At 52.4% G+C, this 18,938-nt stretch overlaps 6 protein-coding genes across 6 annotated transcripts; 3 read left to right on the top strand and 3 right to left on the bottom strand.

Moving 5' to 3' along the window:
• Positions 1–196: 196 nt before the first annotated feature.
• BO95DRAFT_452343 (S-adenosyl-L-methionine-dependent methyltransferase) lies at positions 197–1,636 on the bottom strand (the record flags this gene model as incomplete). Its single annotated transcript, XM_025588141.1, has 8 exons — positions 197–227; positions 277–454; positions 508–746; positions 828–949; positions 1,103–1,168; positions 1,223–1,390; positions 1,447–1,567; positions 1,620–1,636. 8 exons carry the CDS (start codon positions 1,634–1,636, stop codon positions 197–199), a joined length of 942 nt encoding a protein of 313 aa, XP_025443413.1.
• A 3,893-nt stretch (positions 1,637–5,529) lies between these two features.
• Positions 5,530–8,372, bottom strand: BO95DRAFT_360523 (gamma-tubulin-complex subunit SPC97; the record flags this gene model as incomplete). The annotated part of the gene is made up of 4 exons (XM_025582486.1): positions 5,530–5,611; positions 5,662–5,864; positions 5,917–7,904; positions 7,982–8,372. The coding sequence occupies 4 exons, from the start codon at positions 8,370–8,372 to the stop codon at positions 5,530–5,532; spliced, it is 2,664 nt and encodes an 887-aa protein (XP_025443412.1).
• Positions 8,373–8,725: 353 nt separating this feature from the next.
• On the top strand, positions 8,726–10,064 carry pup2 (proteasome core particle subunit alpha 5). Its single transcript, XM_025586276.1, has 5 exons — positions 8,726–8,883; positions 8,941–8,953; positions 9,029–9,107; positions 9,239–9,582; positions 9,661–10,064. The coding sequence occupies exons 1-5, from the start codon at positions 8,859–8,861 to the stop codon at positions 9,938–9,940; spliced, it is 741 nt and encodes a 246-aa protein (XP_025443411.1). The 5' UTR covers positions 8,726–8,858; the 3' UTR covers positions 9,941–10,064.
• BO95DRAFT_472790 (alpha/beta hydrolase) lies at positions 10,035–11,390 on the bottom strand. Its single transcript, XM_025589678.1, has 2 exons — positions 10,713–11,390; positions 10,035–10,581 (listed from the first exon to the last, which is right to left on the bottom strand). Exons 1-2 carry the CDS (start codon positions 11,094–11,096, stop codon positions 10,252–10,254), a joined length of 714 nt encoding a protein of 237 aa, XP_025443410.1. The 5' UTR covers positions 11,097–11,390; the 3' UTR covers positions 10,035–10,251.
• A 3,310-nt stretch (positions 11,391–14,700) lies between these two features.
• BO95DRAFT_387027 (uncharacterized protein) lies at positions 14,701–16,848 on the top strand. Its single transcript, XM_025583508.1, has 4 exons — positions 14,701–15,764; positions 15,853–15,943; positions 16,005–16,478; positions 16,531–16,848. The coding sequence occupies exons 1-4, from the start codon at positions 15,090–15,092 to the stop codon at positions 16,575–16,577; spliced, it is 1,287 nt and encodes a 428-aa protein (XP_025443409.1). The 5' UTR covers positions 14,701–15,089; the 3' UTR covers positions 16,578–16,848.
• Positions 16,849–16,926: 78 nt separating this feature from the next.
• BO95DRAFT_441824 (BAR domain-containing protein) lies at positions 16,927–18,620 on the top strand. Its single transcript, XM_025586275.1, has 5 exons — positions 16,927–17,259; positions 17,418–17,573; positions 17,636–18,197; positions 18,253–18,384; positions 18,447–18,620. The coding sequence occupies exons 1-5, from the start codon at positions 17,225–17,227 to the stop codon at positions 18,477–18,479; spliced, it is 918 nt and encodes a 305-aa protein (XP_025443408.1). The 5' UTR covers positions 16,927–17,224; the 3' UTR covers positions 18,480–18,620.
• Positions 18,621–18,938: the final 318 nt, after the last annotated feature.

The raw sequence follows: 18,938 nt of genomic DNA, 5'->3' as shown, positions 1-18,938 counted from the left end.
GCACGGGCGGATTCAATCTCGAGTCTTCAATTCAACTGCTTATCTAGAACAAGTATCAATTTGTCTGAGCGAACAGCGAAGGCTCGCCCCTCATGACCAGTCCGTCCATGGAAACTCGAGTACAACAAGCGGCTTGAGACCAGCTCCGGACCAGAGCAGAATCATTGACAAACGTCACGGCTGAAGCCCCGAATGTCTACCGAGGCTTCCTCCCAATACAAACATACCTAAGTCGTCAGCGCCCAATTGACAGTGCAGTGGAAACGATCTACTTACAGTGGAAAGTAGGCTTTCAGGCCCGGTCTTCCTGCTTCTTCCTGTGCTCTGGAAATCATTCGCTGAAACTCTTCATAAGGCATTCTCAGACGTTGAGTCATCGGATACAACGCCAATGCTGATAGCAGCTGTTTGGTACATTCGAGGTTGGCTGCACCTATGTCCCGTGCTCTTGGATCTAGTCTGGTATCAGTTCCATGATATACGATTCTCATGCATTGGAAGATTTACCACTGGACCACCCAGAGAGAGGAAGAGGGATCATTTTTGCATCCACCTGGTCCATTCCTGCTGCCACCATAAGGTCTCTCAAGTGCGTTCCTACACGAAGGTCCTTTGTATCATTCAACGACTGCATGAACTTGGTGCTCCATTGTCTCAACGCATGATCCTCGGTGAGGGACCCATTGTCTGATTGCACATTGAAGTACATCTCCACCATCTGGACCCAGCCACCCGGCTTCAGAACTCTAGTTTTCTCACATAAAAGTCAGCTTATGTCGTCAAAAAAGAAATCAACGATTCCATGACCCTTTCGCCACATGCCAGACCTCTTGATATCCCAAATATAAGACAGCCATCTGGCTCGGTCAATGCCTGTCGCTTGCATCCTCGAATGAACGAGATCGAAATGATTCGACGGAAAGGTAAAGGGGCGATTCAGATCGTCGACCTACAACGCCTTCCATCAGCATTTTCTGACGCAAACGCCATGGGAAGGGTATCTGGTAAGCAAGCCAAAAAAAAACCTCATTAGACGGAAGAAGGTTCTCATCGACTGGTATGCCGAATGACTTTTCTCCAGACCCAGGGTTAGGAGTCGTACCTGAAACCATAGATTGTCCGGAGCATAATCAGGGCTCATCTGGGGCGATATGTCGACCCCAATGACCTTCACACAGTGGTTAGCGAAACTGAGTGTCGAAGGTGATGTATGTGGCCCGACCTCGCATTGTGGATATTGCTCCGCTACTTCGACCGCCCAAGCTCCTGTACCGTGGCCGCAATCGAGAATCCTCTCGGGGTTGTCGCTCGGCAGGGGTGGGAAGATGAGCCGGTCGTCAAATGCCTTATTGAAGACTAAGTGTTGAAGATCGAGACGTTCCACTTCATCCTAGGATTTTCGAGGTCAGTGACGCACGGATTTGCGGCGGAGGTCCCTGATTATACATCGTCCACCGGCTGAAAATAGATTTTGTGTTCGATGGAATATCTCTGGAAATCGCGATCATGGACTGTGATGAGCTGAAGAAACTTGGCATCCAGGTCCTCTGTCTGCGAGTCGGGACTCCTTGAAGACAAATAAGGATTAGCTCCTGATGCATCACTCACGAATGTGGTACCAGGTTACGTGCGTCATTTTGATATTTCCAAGCCTGTGGCAGATTTGAGCAGGTCTTATTCTCCGAAGTGGTCCAAGTCAACAAGGGATGACAACGGGTGGGCCCGGTCAACCAGTACGGCTTTGTACACTGGGACCCAAGAAAGAAGAGACATATATAGTGCGTTTCGAATTTGATGAAAGTGATCGATGTGGCAGCCGAAAATAACGCGTTGGAAATCTCCTTGAACCCGCCGGAAAAGTGCGTATCCTACCTCTTATGTGTGAGCTGAGCGAAGTATTGGGATGCGGGACTCCATTGCCCGTACTAATGTACGGATGGTGAGAAAGCCCGTTCAGCCCGATACCCAGCGTCAGGCTTGGTGCTGATGAGGACCAGAACCAAAATCATTGGCAGAGAAAGCCTGAAAAACGCCATCCAGCCTGTCGGATGCTGAACGAAGATCGTCCGTTCGTTTCTGCAATACACATTGTCAATGCTCAATGATGGCTGAGACCTCGGCGCTTTGCCTCAATGGCATAGCAGAATTGACAGTCTGAGCTGAAACGATTACACGACTATGTAAAATGGAAAGGGGAAGGGAGGGGCCGGGAAAAGCCTTCTTGGAGGGGTCACCAGTACTTCCGATACCACCCTTGGAAGCAGACGGCCAGTCTGGCAACGTTCCTCGTGCCCATTTCTCGGGGCCTGTCCATCGCTCAGTGCCCGGAAGCCAACCGGCACGGTCACACAGTGGCTCGCTTGTATTCTAGTACAAAGTTCAAGCGAAGGATCCAGGCCGTCATGACCCTGTCAAATCACGGATTGAGAATACCACCAATACTACCGAGCCTGATCAGTTTACTCGGGTTCCTGAATCATCCTCCGTTTCCTGCGTTAATACCTTTCTGCCCTTTGCCAAACAGCCCCCTCCAAAACCGATTCATCATATCGGTCCAGGAGAAGCAAGGTGCCAGCTGAACAATCAGAGCGTTGGCGTGGTGAGCTATTTTACCAGCCTGCGTGAGGGCTACACAGAAGAATTATTCCGTTAAAATCCGATGCAAGCGAGCTACTGAGGCGATCGATCTCTGCGGAGACTTTCAACAAGAGACACCTTCAGTATTTGTGGCTGCATGTCTTGCTTTCCAGGGTCATTGAAAACCCAAGGCTAAAGTAGAAAGAATCGGAAACCGGAGGAAAGTGATGATCAGAAAAACTTCGAAGCCAAGGAGGCAGTCCGGATCAACGGCCTTGGTGTCATGCACGAGGTACCGCAGGGTTGTTTGGGTGCATAACATGCACACAGCCAAGGAGGGGTTCGGCGCAGTAGCGCGGACTTTTGGTCAGCCACTATATCCAGCATGATGGTGGCTTTGCTCCGCGTTTGAATAACAGCAGGGATCAGATGGTCATGAAATCATGAAGGTTCTTACATCCAAGGTGATTGGGAGGAGGGACTGAGGATTTCGATCTGAAGCACAGGCACGGTAAGTGATCACCGGGTCAATCACTTTTTTCCTTTTACGGGGGCCACTAAAATATGGGTATTCGTAGTGTCTTTATTATTAACGCAAGTTGGACGTGAGGACATTTTTTTTTCTCTCGATCAGAGTTCTTCTGTTTGATTTCAATCCACCGCTTTCACATCTACACCGCTCCTTTCCTGGATTGCTCAATCAATCAATGGAAAATTAGCACTCAGTGTTGGAAACCCTCGACAAACGAGATTGAAAGCCCCCTAAGGTGGCCGGGTCGACGTCAAGATTTTGTAAAGTTCCAGGCATGCGACTACCCATGAAGAATAGACCAATAGCGTCATCTACGCGGGTGGCTTAATTCCAACACATCCACAATGAGAGACACTCGACTGGGGCCTCCAATGAACGTGCACTCTTCAAACTTACCATGAACGGCATAGAGCCGGCTGCAAATAACAGCGACTGGCCACATCGGCGCAGCCTCTTCAGGGTCGACGGCCCGATTGACCAAAATGGGATGTCCTACTCAAGAATGGGCCGCGGACAAAGCGATGACGAAGCATTGACTCCGCTACAGCTGGTCACCTGAGACAGGACTCTGCGCAGCGACTTTGGCGGTGGCCTCGCCTTTGGCTTTGACTCAGTTGCTGTGGGAAAGGGTGTAGAAAATGGACCGTGCCAAATAGCTCATTAGGGTTACGCTAGACACAGAGGAGGGTTAACTTAATGTTCTGTCCTCTAAGTTATTCGTCCCCTGCACACGGACAGGGAAGGGAGTTCATGCACGTCAAGAGGGACTGTCAGACGGCGTTGGAATTAGAGCCATCCAAGTTGTCGGTACGACTACGTAGTAGGTAAGTAGGTAAGTAGTACGGACTAACTAAGTAGAGACGAAGGGACAAGATAACCTACAGGATAGTGCAGATGCTACAGGTCTGGGAGCGATCCCAGAACCATGGTTCAGTCGCGGGAAGCTGGAGGCCTTCCCGTCGCGCCCTTCGGTAGTTTAGTTTAGGGGGAGCTGGACCCGCTAAGTCAACGGGGACTGGGACTGGGAAGATGCAATGAACCCTCCCTCCCTCTCGATTTCTGTCTTTCTTCCTCCGACTTTCTCCTCCATCTTTGTGGTTCTGTGAGAGTCTTGGATGATGATTCGTGTTGTGTTCTCGGCTTGGCACCCCATTCATGTCGTCTCGTATCGGTCTCAGTCTGCCAAAGCCCAACTGACTTATCGTAAAGAACTCACGAGTGGCCAGAATGGAAATACCATTTACTGCAACTAATGACAACTAACATTACCACAGTATACGCCTGTGCGTCGCGGTCGGATGAGGATTATGCTGGCTGCTGGCCAGTGAAGAAAGAAAAAAATCATTTCTTTCCCAGCATTTGTTCAGTGATCCATCCCCCTAGACCCAAAATCCCACTCCCAAGAAAATCAACAATCATCCGTGACCCGACCCTCCCAAATGTATTGTATCGGTTCCAACTCTACCACTAACTAATCCGGCATCTCCACCCGAGAGCTGAGCCGGCCGAGCCGTGTTTTCCACCCGATGATACCTCCCAAGCTCTACTCTCAGAGCACCAGATAGAACCGACGATCCATGGGTCTTGGGTCCTATCCTGTATCTGGGGTATTTTATGTTGTTGCATGAGCCGTGAGAAAACGTATCCTTGACCTACTTTTTCTCTGATTTCGCCGATCCGACAGCTAACGTTCTGTCTATGATACCGGGACTGGACTATGGAGAAGGCACGCGCATCGGGAGTTGTAGAAGGATACACGTGTACAAGTACCATCGTCTCACTATGATCAGTTACACTTCTGGGTAGAAAGATCACGATAATATTAATTCATCATCTCCTGAGCTGGATTCAATTCGTTGCATTGCCAACTAGGCTAAACTAAAAAAAAATGGGGGTTGGGTATTTTTTTTCTCTGAAGCTCGTGGGGAATTAGCATCATTGCATGGTCGTTGGGGTCGTCTGATTGGTTGGTCTATATACACCTTCCGGGATTCGGGAGGGCTTGTAAGAAGAGCCGCGAAGGTTTATCGATGATTTAGGATAAGGTCGGGGTGGAGGAGAAGTGGTGGGGTCAGATAGATGAGGTCCAGTCTAGCGTGGCCGGATCGATGATGTGCGGATTTGATACGCAGGGACTCGAAGGGGTTGTCGAACCGAGATCCGCGGTTTTTGGCACATCTTCACTCATCAGCGTAGTAGAGTTGGGAGTGGTAGCGACGCTGTAGGAGGTGGATTGGTTTTGCCCGTCAAATTGCGGGTGCGCTGGCGAGGCACTTTGACTGGCGTGTTCGATCACGAGACTGCATGCGAGGTTGGAGGACAAGCCTGTGTGGGAGTTGGACTCTCCGTCCGCAAGTGCTGGCCTCGAGTGCAGACAGCATAAGGCGAGGAGAGGGGTAGGGGTGTTTCCCGTAAGATGCTCAGTATTCTTTGCTGATCGCACTCAGAGAATGTGCTAGCTTCAGAAGAACAACGCTCTCCGTAGCGGCATAATAGTTCAAGCTGCAAGCAGATGTCAGTAATCGCCACATCTCTTTTACTTAGATACTCACCTGTCCATCAAGATCCGCAAATGTCGGCTGAAATGGTCCTCGACTCGTTTGAGCGACTCGTCAATCTTGTCAACTCGCGTGGGATCGTATTCACGACCCATTGTCCTAGACAAGTCGGGGTCGGCCAAGGCAAGGTTGCGATTGAGATTGCCGTCGGCCCAGCTAGCGAACGTATTGCAGCCTATCATCAGTCGATGATGGACCTGGGTAGTCTGTGAGCAAGCGAGAGGGGCAGCCTGGGTAAGCTCGACTGACCTTCAGTAGTTTGGCCTGGGTCAGCATGCACTCTTTGAGACAAGTATCCAAGAAATCCACATGGTCCTGCATCAGTTCATCCACCGTACGGTTGGCCTGCTTGGTACCGTTGACGGTGACTTCCGAACCATCTGCGTCGGTTCCATTCACCCGGTTCATCAGAATCTGCCAATTGGGCTCGATGACCTCCGCCGTGCAGAAGTAGAGCAGCTGTTGGATGAATAACAGCATCTTCGAGCGCAGGGTCCACGCGCGTCGTTTCCACGTCTCCAATCGTCGGTCAGAGGACTTGTGTCGCCAGGCGTCAGCCTTGCTTTGCTCAAGCCAAGATGCGCCGAGCATAGTTTCAACGTGGCGCAATGACAAGATGTGCCGGAAGACAAGTTGATACCGTAAAACTGTCTTCCGACTGATAACGAGAGACAACGGGAAGGGTACCAGATAGTCGAGCTCGAGCGCATCGAATCCATTGATTTTCGTATCATTTTCTCCAGCTTGCGTCGAAGGGGCTTGAAATTTTTCGAGTGCCGCCTCCGGATCATCTTGGTTCATGCCGGAGACGCTCACGACCTGCATCAGCCATTTCGTGAGCCCGACCTTATTCATACGGACCTTAACGTCTTCTTTGAAAGGGTCCTGAGCGGCTATACTTCCGGGCTGACGTAGGACTAAGTCGAGAAGCGACTGAAGCTTGCTCTCGTTGACATCCTTGGCGGGCCTGCGCAGCTCAGAATCGCTAAGCTCGAGGAAGTAGGAGAAGAAGTCGGAGCGATCCAGGAAGAAGTAATGCTTGAGAGAACGGAAGCGGGTCGTCAACGAGTTCTTGGTCAAGAGAAGGTTCAATAACGAGGCATTCGCATATGTGTAAGCCGCATTGACATTTTCCAAAAAGCGAGGATCATCTAGCGTCTTGGGCACATCCCTGACCTCTTTACTGACATCAACGCCACCGCATTCTCGTACGACATTAAGGTACTTGCCTGCCAATAGGACTTTGTCTTTGACCGTCTCCAACTGTGGCGGCACCTCATTGTCGCGGATCGTATAACGTTTGTCCCAATACTCGTCGGTGTAGTCTTCTTCGAGCTTTTCGCGCTTGATCCATTTCTGCTCTTTTACCAGAAATTCACCATGTGGGTCTTTGATCCCTCCGTGATGCAGCCATTCGTTGAGCATAGCCATGTAAGGCCGGCTGCCGTCTCGCAGCAACCTTTCCAAAAGAGCCTTCGTGGTTGGATCACCTGAGAATGTTGCAAGTCGCTCAGTCAGAAGACGGAGGACATTGCCGCCTTTGCATATCTTCTTGCTAGACATAGCACCTGGAACGAGGTCTCCGCCTTCCCTCAACTGTTCCAGAATGTTATCGACGTCGTCAAAGTCGTCGATGGTCTCGTCGAGGTCTTGGTCCAAGAGCCCGTTTCGCCGAAGTAGGTCCTGACCGAATGAATATAATTGAGCCAAGCATTGGCTAGTCGGCATGGTCTGCAAGTGAAGAACATGCAACGTGAAGTTGGGATTTCTCAGCAGTTCACCTTCAAGCTGCGCGACCAGCACTAGAAACTCCTTTAACAATTTCCGGATCGTAGCACACATAGCATGGCTCACTTGGCCGTATTCCGCCCGACTTTGTACTTCAACAAATGACTCCAATGCGCTATAATGTGTCGCGATTTTTAGCGTCGAAAGGGTGAGATCCTTCAAGGTCGGGTCTAGACCGGCCGGTAGCTGAAAGACGGGGCCTGTCAACCTGTCCTTTTCCACCGATGGGTCGTACGAGCTGTGGTAATGGATGTACTGGCCCTCAAATCCCATGAAAGTGAAAAGAAGATCTTCCAAGATTGCCTTCTCCTGCGCGTCCGGAGATAGCTCGCGAAATGGCGAAGGCTGTAGGGATGGAGGCAATGCGGATGCCAGTGGGGGAACCGAGACACGAGAGGCCAACGGCGCGGTGGAATGGGGCACTAGAGAAGCTTGCGGGTTCCAGCGAGCTGCAAGTGGTTCATAGTTAGCGTATGAAGAGAAATCTTGACTTGCGAACGAGCATGTTGAGGGAACATTGACTGACCCTCGGTCGGCTGCTTCTCCCTCCTGCGAGCGTTGGGACTGCCACCATCGACATGGCTAACTCGCTTCGACCGTGAGCGCTCAAGCCCTCTGCCATGTCCAGCTGGCAATTCTCTCGTTGCATGCCTTGTTCGACCGTGAGACTTTTCCTTCGCGATGCCCGGCATCCGCTCTGCCCGCCTGTCGGTCGCCATTTGTTGTTGTTGTTGTTGTTGTTCGCGGGGGATCCTGGGTTTGGGGCTGGATGAGCCAACAAAATGACTGACGGGTTCCGACTGCAATGGAGAGGCGCCGCTGCGTATGGGAGCTCTTTCTGAATCACCGACGCGATTCGAGGCAACGCGGGGTCGTGGTGCGCTCATGTAGTTGGCGCGACGGTCACTGACGGACATGCTCCCGCAGGGTGAGAACAATCGGGAGGACCATGCAGCATAAGGGAGCTGGTTTGGTTTCGCGGAGAAATTGAAATAGAGTGAGAGATCTTCTCCTCTTGGCGAAGCTAAGAGACACGAAAGGCGAGAACAAATTGAATTGCACACGGTCACAATTACACGTCGAGGGGGAAGTTGGGAGTCGGGGAAGTTTGGTACGCAATCCGACAAGCTCCAAACAATCGATAGATGCCTGGCTGTGGCCTGGGGCAGCAACCACCGCCTTCTCCGCCAGGCACTCGCCGGACTTGCGTAGCCCGCAACAGCTTCGCCCCGAGCTTCCCAAGAGCAGCTGGCCAACATCTTCTCCTTCCCCCCCCCCATCCCTCATCCCTGCACCCTACAACTTATCACGCTTTCCCATTTTATCTCTAATTCCCGCCAGAATATATCTCTCTCTTCTTTTTCAACCCCGCATATCTCTTTCATATCTCCCCTACAGTCAACATGTTCATCGCCCGATCGGAATATGGTAAGCTCCGTCAGACCTTCCTCTCTGATGCGGTCATCTAACAGCTTCTCATCGCAGACCGTGGAATCAAGTACGAGCTCTGCCACCTCCCTGTCGAGTCTACTGGATCTACAAGCTCGAATTCCTAACCTCGTCACTTTCGCAGCACCTTCTCTCCGGAGGGGCGTCTCTTCCAGGTCGAATACTCTCTTGAAGCTATCAAATTGGGCTCCACTGCGATCGGTGTACGTTCAGCCATCCCCTTCTGCGACAGACCCGACTTTCCAACGCCTGCCAACGGCACGAGCGTGTCCCTTCATGCGATTCCCCGTATTAGTCATTGCGATGGAATGGACCCGTCTGACAACAGAACCAGGTAGCGACCTCGGAAGGCGTCATTCTGGGCGTGGAGAAGCGCGTGACCTCCAGCCTCCTCGAGGCTTCCTCCGTAGAGAAGATCGTCGAAGTCGACCAGCACATTGGCTGCGCCATGTCCGGTCTGCAGGCAGATGCCCGGTCCCTGATCGAGCACGCCCGCGTCGAATGCCAGAACCACGCCTTCCACTACGCCGAACCCCTCAGAGTCGAGAGCTGTACCCAGGCGATCTGCGATCTGGCGCTGCGGTTCGGAGAGACGGGAGATGACGAGGAGAGCGTGATGAGCCGGCCCTTCGGTGTCGCTCTGTTGCTCGCCGGTATCGATGAGGATGGACCTCAACTGTACGTCCCTCGTTTGCGCTGGAAACATCGGGCTGCTGCAGAGTGTGTCTGGCTTACTAATCTTTCTGTCTTCATTAGATACCACGCCGAGCCGTCGGGTACATTCTATAGATACGATGCCAAGGCGATTGGCTCCGGCAGCGAGGGTGCACAGGCGGAGCTGCAGAACGAATACCACCGCTCGTTGACGTTGGCGGAGGCAGAGACTCTGGTTCTGAAGACGTTGAAGCAGGTCATGGAGGAGAAGCTGGACGCGAAGAACGTCCAGCTCGCCAGCGTGACCAAGGAGAAGGGATTCCGCATCTACAACGACGAGGAGATGGGCCGGGCTGTTGCGCAACTCGGCGGGAACCAATGAGGGAGATGATAATGCTTGGGAATCTCGATGAGCCAATGTGTATGTCGGCAATGGTACCTAGTAGTCTTTGGAGGGATCTCTGTTGGGCCAACCCCATAGAAAAGAACAATGACTTGTCTAATGATCTATATATCACCTTGTTGCATCGATCCGATTGATAACGAATAGGATCCTGGCGAGACAGCCATGTGGTATTTACACGACATCGTCACCTGGCACCATCATACGCAGACGCCAGGCCTATACTGTATGCTATATGCTATATGCTATATACACCGCACTCCAACTACACCCTACCATCTTCCCCAAACTCACGACTCCGTAAACTCGGCAACCGCCCCCAAAACCACCTCAGCCACCCTCTCCGGCTGGCCAACCTGCGGCACATGGCCCGCACTGCACCGCTCAACCCGACTGCCCGCCGTAGCAGCCAACTGCTCCTGCAACCCCACCGGCAAAGCCTGATCCGCCTCACACACCAGATACACGCTGGGCACATCCCGCCACCCGGCATACTCGACCGTGGCATCCCAGCCCTGCGCCGGCTGGGGCCTGAGCACCCCCGTCCACCTCCTCTGCTCCTCCTCCGACAGATCCCCGAACAGCAGCTTCTGAGGATTCGCGCAGTACGATGCGCCGCCCTAACCACTCATACACATCAGCACATGTATCCCCAAACCAAACTACCCCAATCCCTGAACCCAAGATCCCGCTTCCCACTCCTCCCCTTTAATGATGACACCAGGAACAGGGAGGGAAAAGAGAGACAAACCTTCACCCAAGCAAACGGCAACGGCTTATGCTCCAACCCCACAGGAAACACCGCAGCCGCCAGGAACACGATCCCGACGACGCCGCCCTCGCCGCCGCGGGCCCCGCCATCAAGGCCCTGCATGGCCTCGCAGCCCAGGAACCCGCCGGCCGAGTGCAGGACGAGCACCACGGAGTCGCCGCGGGAGACCACCCGGGAAATGGCGGCGCGGAGGGCGGCGATGTCGTCTTTCATGGTCGGGTTGCCGGGCGAAACGGTGCCGGTGCTGGGGAGGGTGGCCGTCTCCACGGGGTAGCCGGCGGTTGTGAGGAGGGTGGCGAGGTGGGTGTAGACGGTCGGCCCTTCCCAGAAGCCGGGGATGAGGAGGATTGTAGGGGTAGGCATTTTTGACTCGGGGGGGGTTGTTGCGGTGGTGGGTGGATGTGTGGACAGTAGACACCCACACCACGTAGGTAGGCTACGATTTTTGGTGATGGAACGGGGAGAAAGAGGGGGGATTGGATTTTATCATCAACAGAAATGGGCTGTGAGCTATGGAGAGGAGGCTGTTTGTGGCAGGCTGGCTGATTGATCGATTGCTTGAGCTCATACTTATGCTAAGGCTCTGTGTTGGATCATTCTATACGCTTTGGTCGTTGAAGATGGAGACGTGCGGTCCTAACTGTGGACCAGTGGAATGGGATGGTCTGGCTTTTCTCCAAGGCACTCCTTGATTACTGGACTAGCTAGTAGCAAATCACCAATGGGATAGGCTTGTCTCAATTCCTCTGATTGAAGAGTTCAGTGTAAGCTGACACAGTCCCCATTCTCGCGTAAGCACTAGCACCAAAAAGAACTCGTAGAACCTAGCTCACTGGAGGTCGGGGTAAAGCTTAGTATGGAGAATGCCAATCCAGGCACTCCCAGTGGCATTGGATATCAACGATATCACCACTGCTACGAAAGAGCGACGTGGAAGCTGATATCGCGTCTACAAGAAATGGCTCGCGGACTTGTAGGGCTCTCCGTTCCTGCTTTACGTGTGTCATCCACGCTCTCCTATTCCATACAACTACATCACTCACACAAGCATCAGCAAGGGTTCCCTCGCACTTATAGGGTTGAATAGACTGTACAGCGTGCTCTCACACTCACTCCACAGCCACTCTTGCCTTCCTTTCTCGCCCCCTCTTTATGACTGGACCTAATCAATCGGTACCGGAACCAGCTGGCAAGATCTGATTCCTCGGGTGGATTGCCGGACGCACAGCTTGCATACGATGTAAATATATGCATGCACATATAACTTGATTTGCCGCTGATCGCTGGCAACCGGGATCTAGAAACGATCGCGGTGGTTTCTGCGCCACCGATTACCTGGGCTAGATCGTGAACTGGGCTGGCAGGGCGAGGCCTCTTTCGAATCTAGACTGTCTGGGTTCGGTGGCTAGGTCTTCGAATTGTTGTTCTAAGCTTATGAGGCTGGTGCGCTCCGGATATATTTATATCTGCTGATTGATGCTGTCGCTGTTGTCATGTAAGAGGACAAGTACAATTCCGAACCTGGAGAGATTGCTGCAGGTGTGGGATTGTTGTGGCTTATGTTGTTGTTGTGGCCCGAGGTTCTGTGTCATGCATTTAATCCCTGGAGCTTGGGTCATCATCAGTATGACTTGACAACGATGAGAGTTAAGAACTGACCTATTGATACGGCCACACCCTTTGTCTGACTCCGATCAGCGATCAGGAGATATCATTGTTGGGGATCTCGCATGCACGGTCAGAACAAGGATGTTCTTCGTTTGTCTGCAAGGAAGGATGTGAGCTGTAGACAAGCAATAGCAAGGTCATCGCTTAGGTGTTCTTCGGTCACAATGAGCGACTTTTGAGGAAGTCTTCAACTGCTACTTGGATCGAATCGGAGTCAGACATGGGGTAGAGAAATCGAGGGCTCATGCCAGGTGCGTGATTACCAAGCACCTTTAAGCTCAGTTATGTTATCTGCGCCGTGAATCAATCACAACAATCAATTCTGTCCGAGTCGCGGAAGTTGGCATAGCAAACCCTGATCGCAGAGTACTCTCCTGCCTGATCGGATCTACCAAGCAGTAGGGCCAGACCTGGCTGAGACAATAAAACCGAGCTGTTGTGCGCAGGGACGGAGACTGGATCGTGCAGAGATGCCTATACGGAGACTTGGCGCAGAACAACAGTTGGCAGTACCTTAGCTTCGGCTCCGTTCTTGTTGGCTCGGCATTAGTGCAGAAAAGCCACAGGCTGGGATGGGGTGAGTGGATTTGCGCCTCCACTGGACTGTCCATTGTTTTTCTTCATGGCTCATGCGCCTAAAAGAGATTGTAGTTTAACGTCGAGTCTGCAGACACCCGGAGGGGTCAAAGACGACACGGCAAATTTAGAGCGGCATGCCATTTCCGTCAATACTTGCATCCTCTATACTCTTTTTGAGCGGTAAAATTGGGCTCATCTCATGTCATGTCCATTATTGTAACTTAATCTTCCAGGTCCAGTGTCGAGACCGTTGTTTTGAGTCAGACAGTAGCCCTTTCTTACTTCTCCGTTGCCCGGCCAAGGCTACAATTCGAGGATGCCTCTATCCCACTCCACTATCAGTGATGTCTACCCAAGCACCATCGTAAGCCTGGGTGATCTATTTCTGTTGCCCAGTCGCTTCGGTCTCGACCAGTTTCTGACCCGCTGTGGATCGGCGAAAGTAAACAATATGACAACGCCAACAAGACCACGGCCGTACTGGGTTTGTCTATGTGGATAACAATCTGAGTCTGGAGGTTCCCAGCAAGTTTGATTGGTAGAGCATCAATATCGGTGTGCGATGAAAACACAGAATAGAGGCGTCCAGATTGACTACCAAGGTCAGGCCACTCTGCGACCTGTTTTGAGTACTCAATGATTATAGTTCAAAGGTATTGTTGATCATGGCCAGTCTCATGCACATCGAAAGCAGACGGACCCATTCGAGTCAGCCAATTGGTGAGGTTCCCCGCTCACGGCTGCAAAGAAAACAACCTGAGGCCCGACCGATTGAAGTGAATCATTTCTGTTGCATCGGAAAACAGACTGCAATATTGCACAGAACAGTCTCTGGGGAGGCGGCTGAATCGATCTGGGATGTCATACATACAACAGTTCTTCCGCCCCTGTCGTAGGCACGTGGTCATTGCAAGGCTACCACTGTGTAACGGCTAGACTGGTGGTTGGTGGTCACTGAGCTTCAGTAACCGCGTCCTGTGAGGAAGCACTGCCGTATCAGAGTGATGCTCGTCTGGCTGGAACTCTTGGGTTGAAACCAGGAGTGTCGAGACCCTGTCTCGGATCGACCTAGTTCGCTGTAGACCACAGGAGAAACTCTGGACCTGGGATCTGTCGACCAGTAGGTAACCGGCAGTGACTACTGTACTGGACTCATTGACTAGCCGTCTCTGGTCGGAAGTGGGTGGGTTTACACCCAACCACAAAGGGTTTGATGCATGATGTACTGATGGGCGGACAGCTGGACGGAAGCAATGCGCTGCACTGCCTACGCCTCGAGATATGCGATTTGCGTGAAGATGGAGAGGACCAGACTCGAGGGCGAGGCGGCTGGGTGGAGGATGAGTTGCAGGGTGAGAGACAAGGAATGAACAGGACAGAGGAATTTCAATACAGCTGAGGAAGTGAGTGACTGAGGAAGTGAGTGGTCATCAGAAGCACATGCGGTTACCGCACGGGGAAGGCGAGCAATCGTGGAGGAGCTGCGCAATCCGTCCACCGTCACTCAGTAACGACTCTTAACGAGACGATTACACGTGGATCCTGCCGAAAAATCGCAGGGCGAGGGGTGCGGATCACTCGAGTTTACCATACCAATACGCAAGGGTAATCTTCTCCACCAAACGTCACTCATTCACCTAGTAGTTTGTAAGTTAACTGTGTATGTACTCGAGTACAGTATTTCAATTTCTTTTCTCATTATTTTGTCTTTTCTTTCCCATGAAAATTGTTCAGTCTATTTTCGGTTCCCCCTTTCTCCTTCACAGCGGATACTTGCCAGAGGATATATAAGAGTCCTTCGATTCTCTCCACTACTGGTAATTATTCCATTGTTGCAGTCTGTTAGATAGAGCACTTTCAAGGTTCCATACTCATAGTTCCGAAAACTGCCTTATCGACTCGATCGATTATCAACCCTGCCCCGCCATCTGATTTAACCTGCGGCCCGCCAAAAGTCAGCCGCTGTCGTCACCCACGGTTGAAACTAATCATCCATCTCATTCATCCATACTTCGTACTTCATCCCGAGTCACAACAGTCAGTCACCCTTATCTGCCTTCGGTCTCTTCAGGTCATTTTCTTCATCATCACCACACCGCCGTATTACACATGTCTCGCTACGGCGACTACCGTCGCTCCACGGGGGCTCTTGACGATGACCGCTACCCGCATGAGCGGCGGGAGCGTCACCACCGTCACCGTTCGCGCGCCCCCTCGGTGCTTGATCGCCCCCGTCGATTTGACGAAAATGAACGTTTCGAATACCGCCTACAAGAACAAGACCGCTACGGCCCCCCTGCACGTCGCCCCGACATTGTGTACCAGGACGATCATCTGATCCATTCATCTGGTCCTTTGGTCGCTTACGATCGCCGTCGTGCGGAGAGCCCTCTGCCTCGACCTCGACTTCTCCGGCGGCAATCCTCCCTAGACACCTTTGATCGGATCCCTGCGCGCAAGTTAGACGAATACTATTACAGTGACCGCCCTCCCAGATTATCTCCAAGCCCGCCACCCCGACGGGGATCTTACCATCGAACCCGCGAACCAGACTACTACGAGGAAATCAGCATTGCGGAAGGAGACTATGGAGAGGAAGAGTACCGGGGCTTTCGCGAACGGAGTGTAGGACGTCCCCGTCGCTCAGCAAGTCGTTTTCGTGAGCGACTGGTGGAGGGAATTGATGTGGAAAAACCGTATCCTCGGAAAGGAAAGACTCGCATGCCCCGCAAGATGGTTCATACCACTGCAATCCGCGAGCTTGGCTACCCGTATGAGGAAGAGGTGTGTATACAGTTCTTTCACACTTCGGACCAATAAAAAGGTCTAGAGTCTATTTTACCGATCGATAAGCTGACATCTTTGGTCCAAGGGCAAAATGGTTGTCATTCAGCTGGCTCTGTCCAAAGAACAAATCGATGAGGTCATTGGGAGAAGTCGCGAGATCAAGCGCCTGACTGAGAGTAAGTCACCCTTTTCGCCTCGAGTCCGCAGGCAGCAGGCACTAACTGCATGATTTTAAAGCACGCGTTATCCACACCAGCTCGCCGTCCCCAGTTCGCGCCCGCCGTCGAGACAGAACTGTGGAGCGAATTCCGATGGAGGCCTATACCCCTAGAACCAGCCATGACACTCTTATCATCGAGGCGTCTCCGTCGCGGCATCGATCTCATTCGCGCCACCACCACTACCACCCCCCCCATGGTGAGCTTTTGGAAAAGAAAGTGACCAGGACTGTATCACGCACCCGAGACATTTCGGTGCATGGACGACCCCGTCGTCGATCGTCACCAGTACGCAGATATGAGCGTTACGAGGAGCAACCTAGCAAGACTCACGCTGGGTCCCTGGCAGTTGTGGTGCGGCCCCGCGATAGTGACGAAGATCTGCGGGAATATGCGCTCGAGCGGCGTGGCAGCGGAGAATATGTCCGAGACACGGAGATCATTGGGGATGGGGTTGCGGAGGAGATTCATGAAGTGAAGAGAGAGCGTAGAGGTACGAAACATATGTTGTTCTATCACCCATTTGGATGCTAATGCCTTTCTAGGTCCAAGTTCCCGCATGATGCGTGCGATGATGGCGACATTGACGTAGTCTGGTTGAGTTGTGGTGATATACCAATTCTTGCTTTTATGACGCTGACTCACGACTTATCGATTACCCTTTCGGTGTTTCTTATCATAACTGTGATCTTCTTTTCCTATTTTGTTCTTCTCTTTGCTTTCGTATCATGTACTATAACAGCTTGACTGCGTTTCTCTGTGTACTATTTGATTAGCCCAGTTTGACGATCATTTGGCGAAGATACTGATGACTATGCTAGCAACGATGACTATAACCAAACAAACAAATACTTATGACTCATGACTCATGAACATCCAATAAGTGAATTTGAGTAGTCGGAGATTTGATTCTGTATGATCTGCTCCAGCCACTTAAGTGTACTACTGCAAGCAATTTCTCCCACCGCCTGCTGCCAACTCATCGCCCTTGGATTGATTGTTCTTCCAACCAAAGCGATTGCCAGGCGGGAACTTGAACTATTCCAGAAGCGTAATTGCCGGCACGAAACCGTGGCGGGGCCAGGCGGTGTCAGACCGACGGAAAGTGGCCTCGACGCTTGCGATTATCTCAAAACACTCTGCCTCTGCAAGCCACAGATAGGCTATTTTACCTTTTAACAAAAATCTTTGCATCGCGTCTACTGAATATCTACCAGCAGGACTGTGCCGACTTTCACCATGGACAAGTTCTCAGCGTTCGGAAAAAACCTCAGGTGAGATAAATAATCGTCCTTCTCCTGAGTGTGGCTTGTGCCAGGAGATGGTAGTGGATTCCGTATCCAGCCTCTTCCCCAGCGGCTGCAGCACGAGCTTGAGCTGCCATTATCGATCGGACATTTACGCTAACATTTCGTTTCAATGGGACATCCAGCGCGAGCTTCTCTCCCTTTGCCCAGCGCACTCAGCAGATGATCCGCGAGCAACTCGGCCAGGCAGAAGACCGGACTCAGCTTCCCGATGAGTACATCGAATTGGAGAAGCGCGTGGATGCGCTGAAGATTGTCCACCAGAAGCTCCTCCAGGTCACGTAAGGGCATCCATATATTCCTCGGTCTTAAGATCTTACGCGCTCACGTACCGACCATCCAGCTCTCAATACTCCAACGAAGCCTACGACTACCCTCCCAACATCCGTGAATCCTTCAACGACCTCGGTCGCACCATCAACGAGAAGGTCTCACTTCTTTCCCAAGCCTCGTCGCCTGCCGAGGCCCAGGCAGCCCTGGTCGCCCCTCCCTCGGCCAAGCCCCAGCCCAAGACCTTCAACCACGCCATCGCTCGCGCCTCGCTGGCCGGATCCCAGACCTTGGCGCAATCCTCTCACGGCGAGGACCCCCTGGCCACTGCGCTGGAGAAGTACGCGCTCGCCGAGGAAAAGGTGGGCGAGGCCCGTCTGGCCCAGGATGCTCAGATCCAGTCGCGATTCTTGGCTGGGTGGAACACCACGCTGAACACGAACCTAATGTTCGCGGCTAAGGCGCGCAAGAACGTCGAGAACGCGCGTCTCATGCTGGACTCGGTCAAGGCGGCCAAGAAGGCTCAGGTCAAGGGAGACTGGGACAGTCTGAGCGAGGAGGCTCGCGCCGAGATTGAGCAGGCGGAGGACGAGTTCGTCGGACAGACCGAGGAAGCTGTGAGCGTGATGAAGAATGTATGTGCATATGGTAGTGACTTGACTTGGCGGATGATGGCTGACTATGTACCAGGTTCTCGACACCCCCGAGCCCCTCCGCAACCTGGCCGATTTGATCGCAGCGCAGCTCGAGTTCCACAAGCGGGCCTATGAGATACTCAGCGAGTTGGCTCCTGTCGTGGACGGCTTGCAGGTTGAGCAAGAGGCGAGTGCACGAATTCCGGATGTTATATTCTTGGTGCTTGACTAACGTGCATTTTGACACAGGCTAGCTACCGTAAAAGCCGTGAGGGAGCTTGAAATGCCGCTCAAATTGTAAATTTCCTTGTCTCATCGTTTGCTTCTGTTGGAATCGCAGCCCCTGTTAATTCAGCCCCTGTTTGCTTCTATGACGGTGTTCTATATCCCTCGATAGGTGGTTACATCGACCAGATTGACTACACCTTTTGTATTGTGACTGTAGTTTGGACTGTAGTATTTGTCGTTTTCGGCCAACTATGTCTGCCTCAGGCCCCAACGGCGGGCCGGTCAGGGCGGTGAGCAGTGAACGGTGAGCTCAGGCGGTGTAGGCCGGCACTTCACCCAGCTGCCAGCTGCCAGCTGCCAGCAAGCAGCAAGCATCAGTCTTCGGAGAAGCTCCGCCGATAACTCACCTCTCTGTCGATAACCATCATCATCCTGTCAGTCTGTCGGTCTCTGCCTGCCACGACAACCATTTCTCGCCATTCTTCGCCCCCCAAATCTCTCAATTGCTTGCAT

Source organism: Aspergillus brunneoviolaceus, assembly GCF_003184695.1.
Source record: "Aspergillus brunneoviolaceus CBS 621.78 unplaced genomic scaffold BO95scaffold_25, whole genome shotgun sequence".
Lineage (NCBI taxonomy): Eukaryota > Fungi > Ascomycota > Eurotiomycetes > Eurotiales > Aspergillaceae > Aspergillus > Aspergillus brunneoviolaceus.
This window is presented reverse-complemented; position numbering and strand designations above follow the sequence as displayed.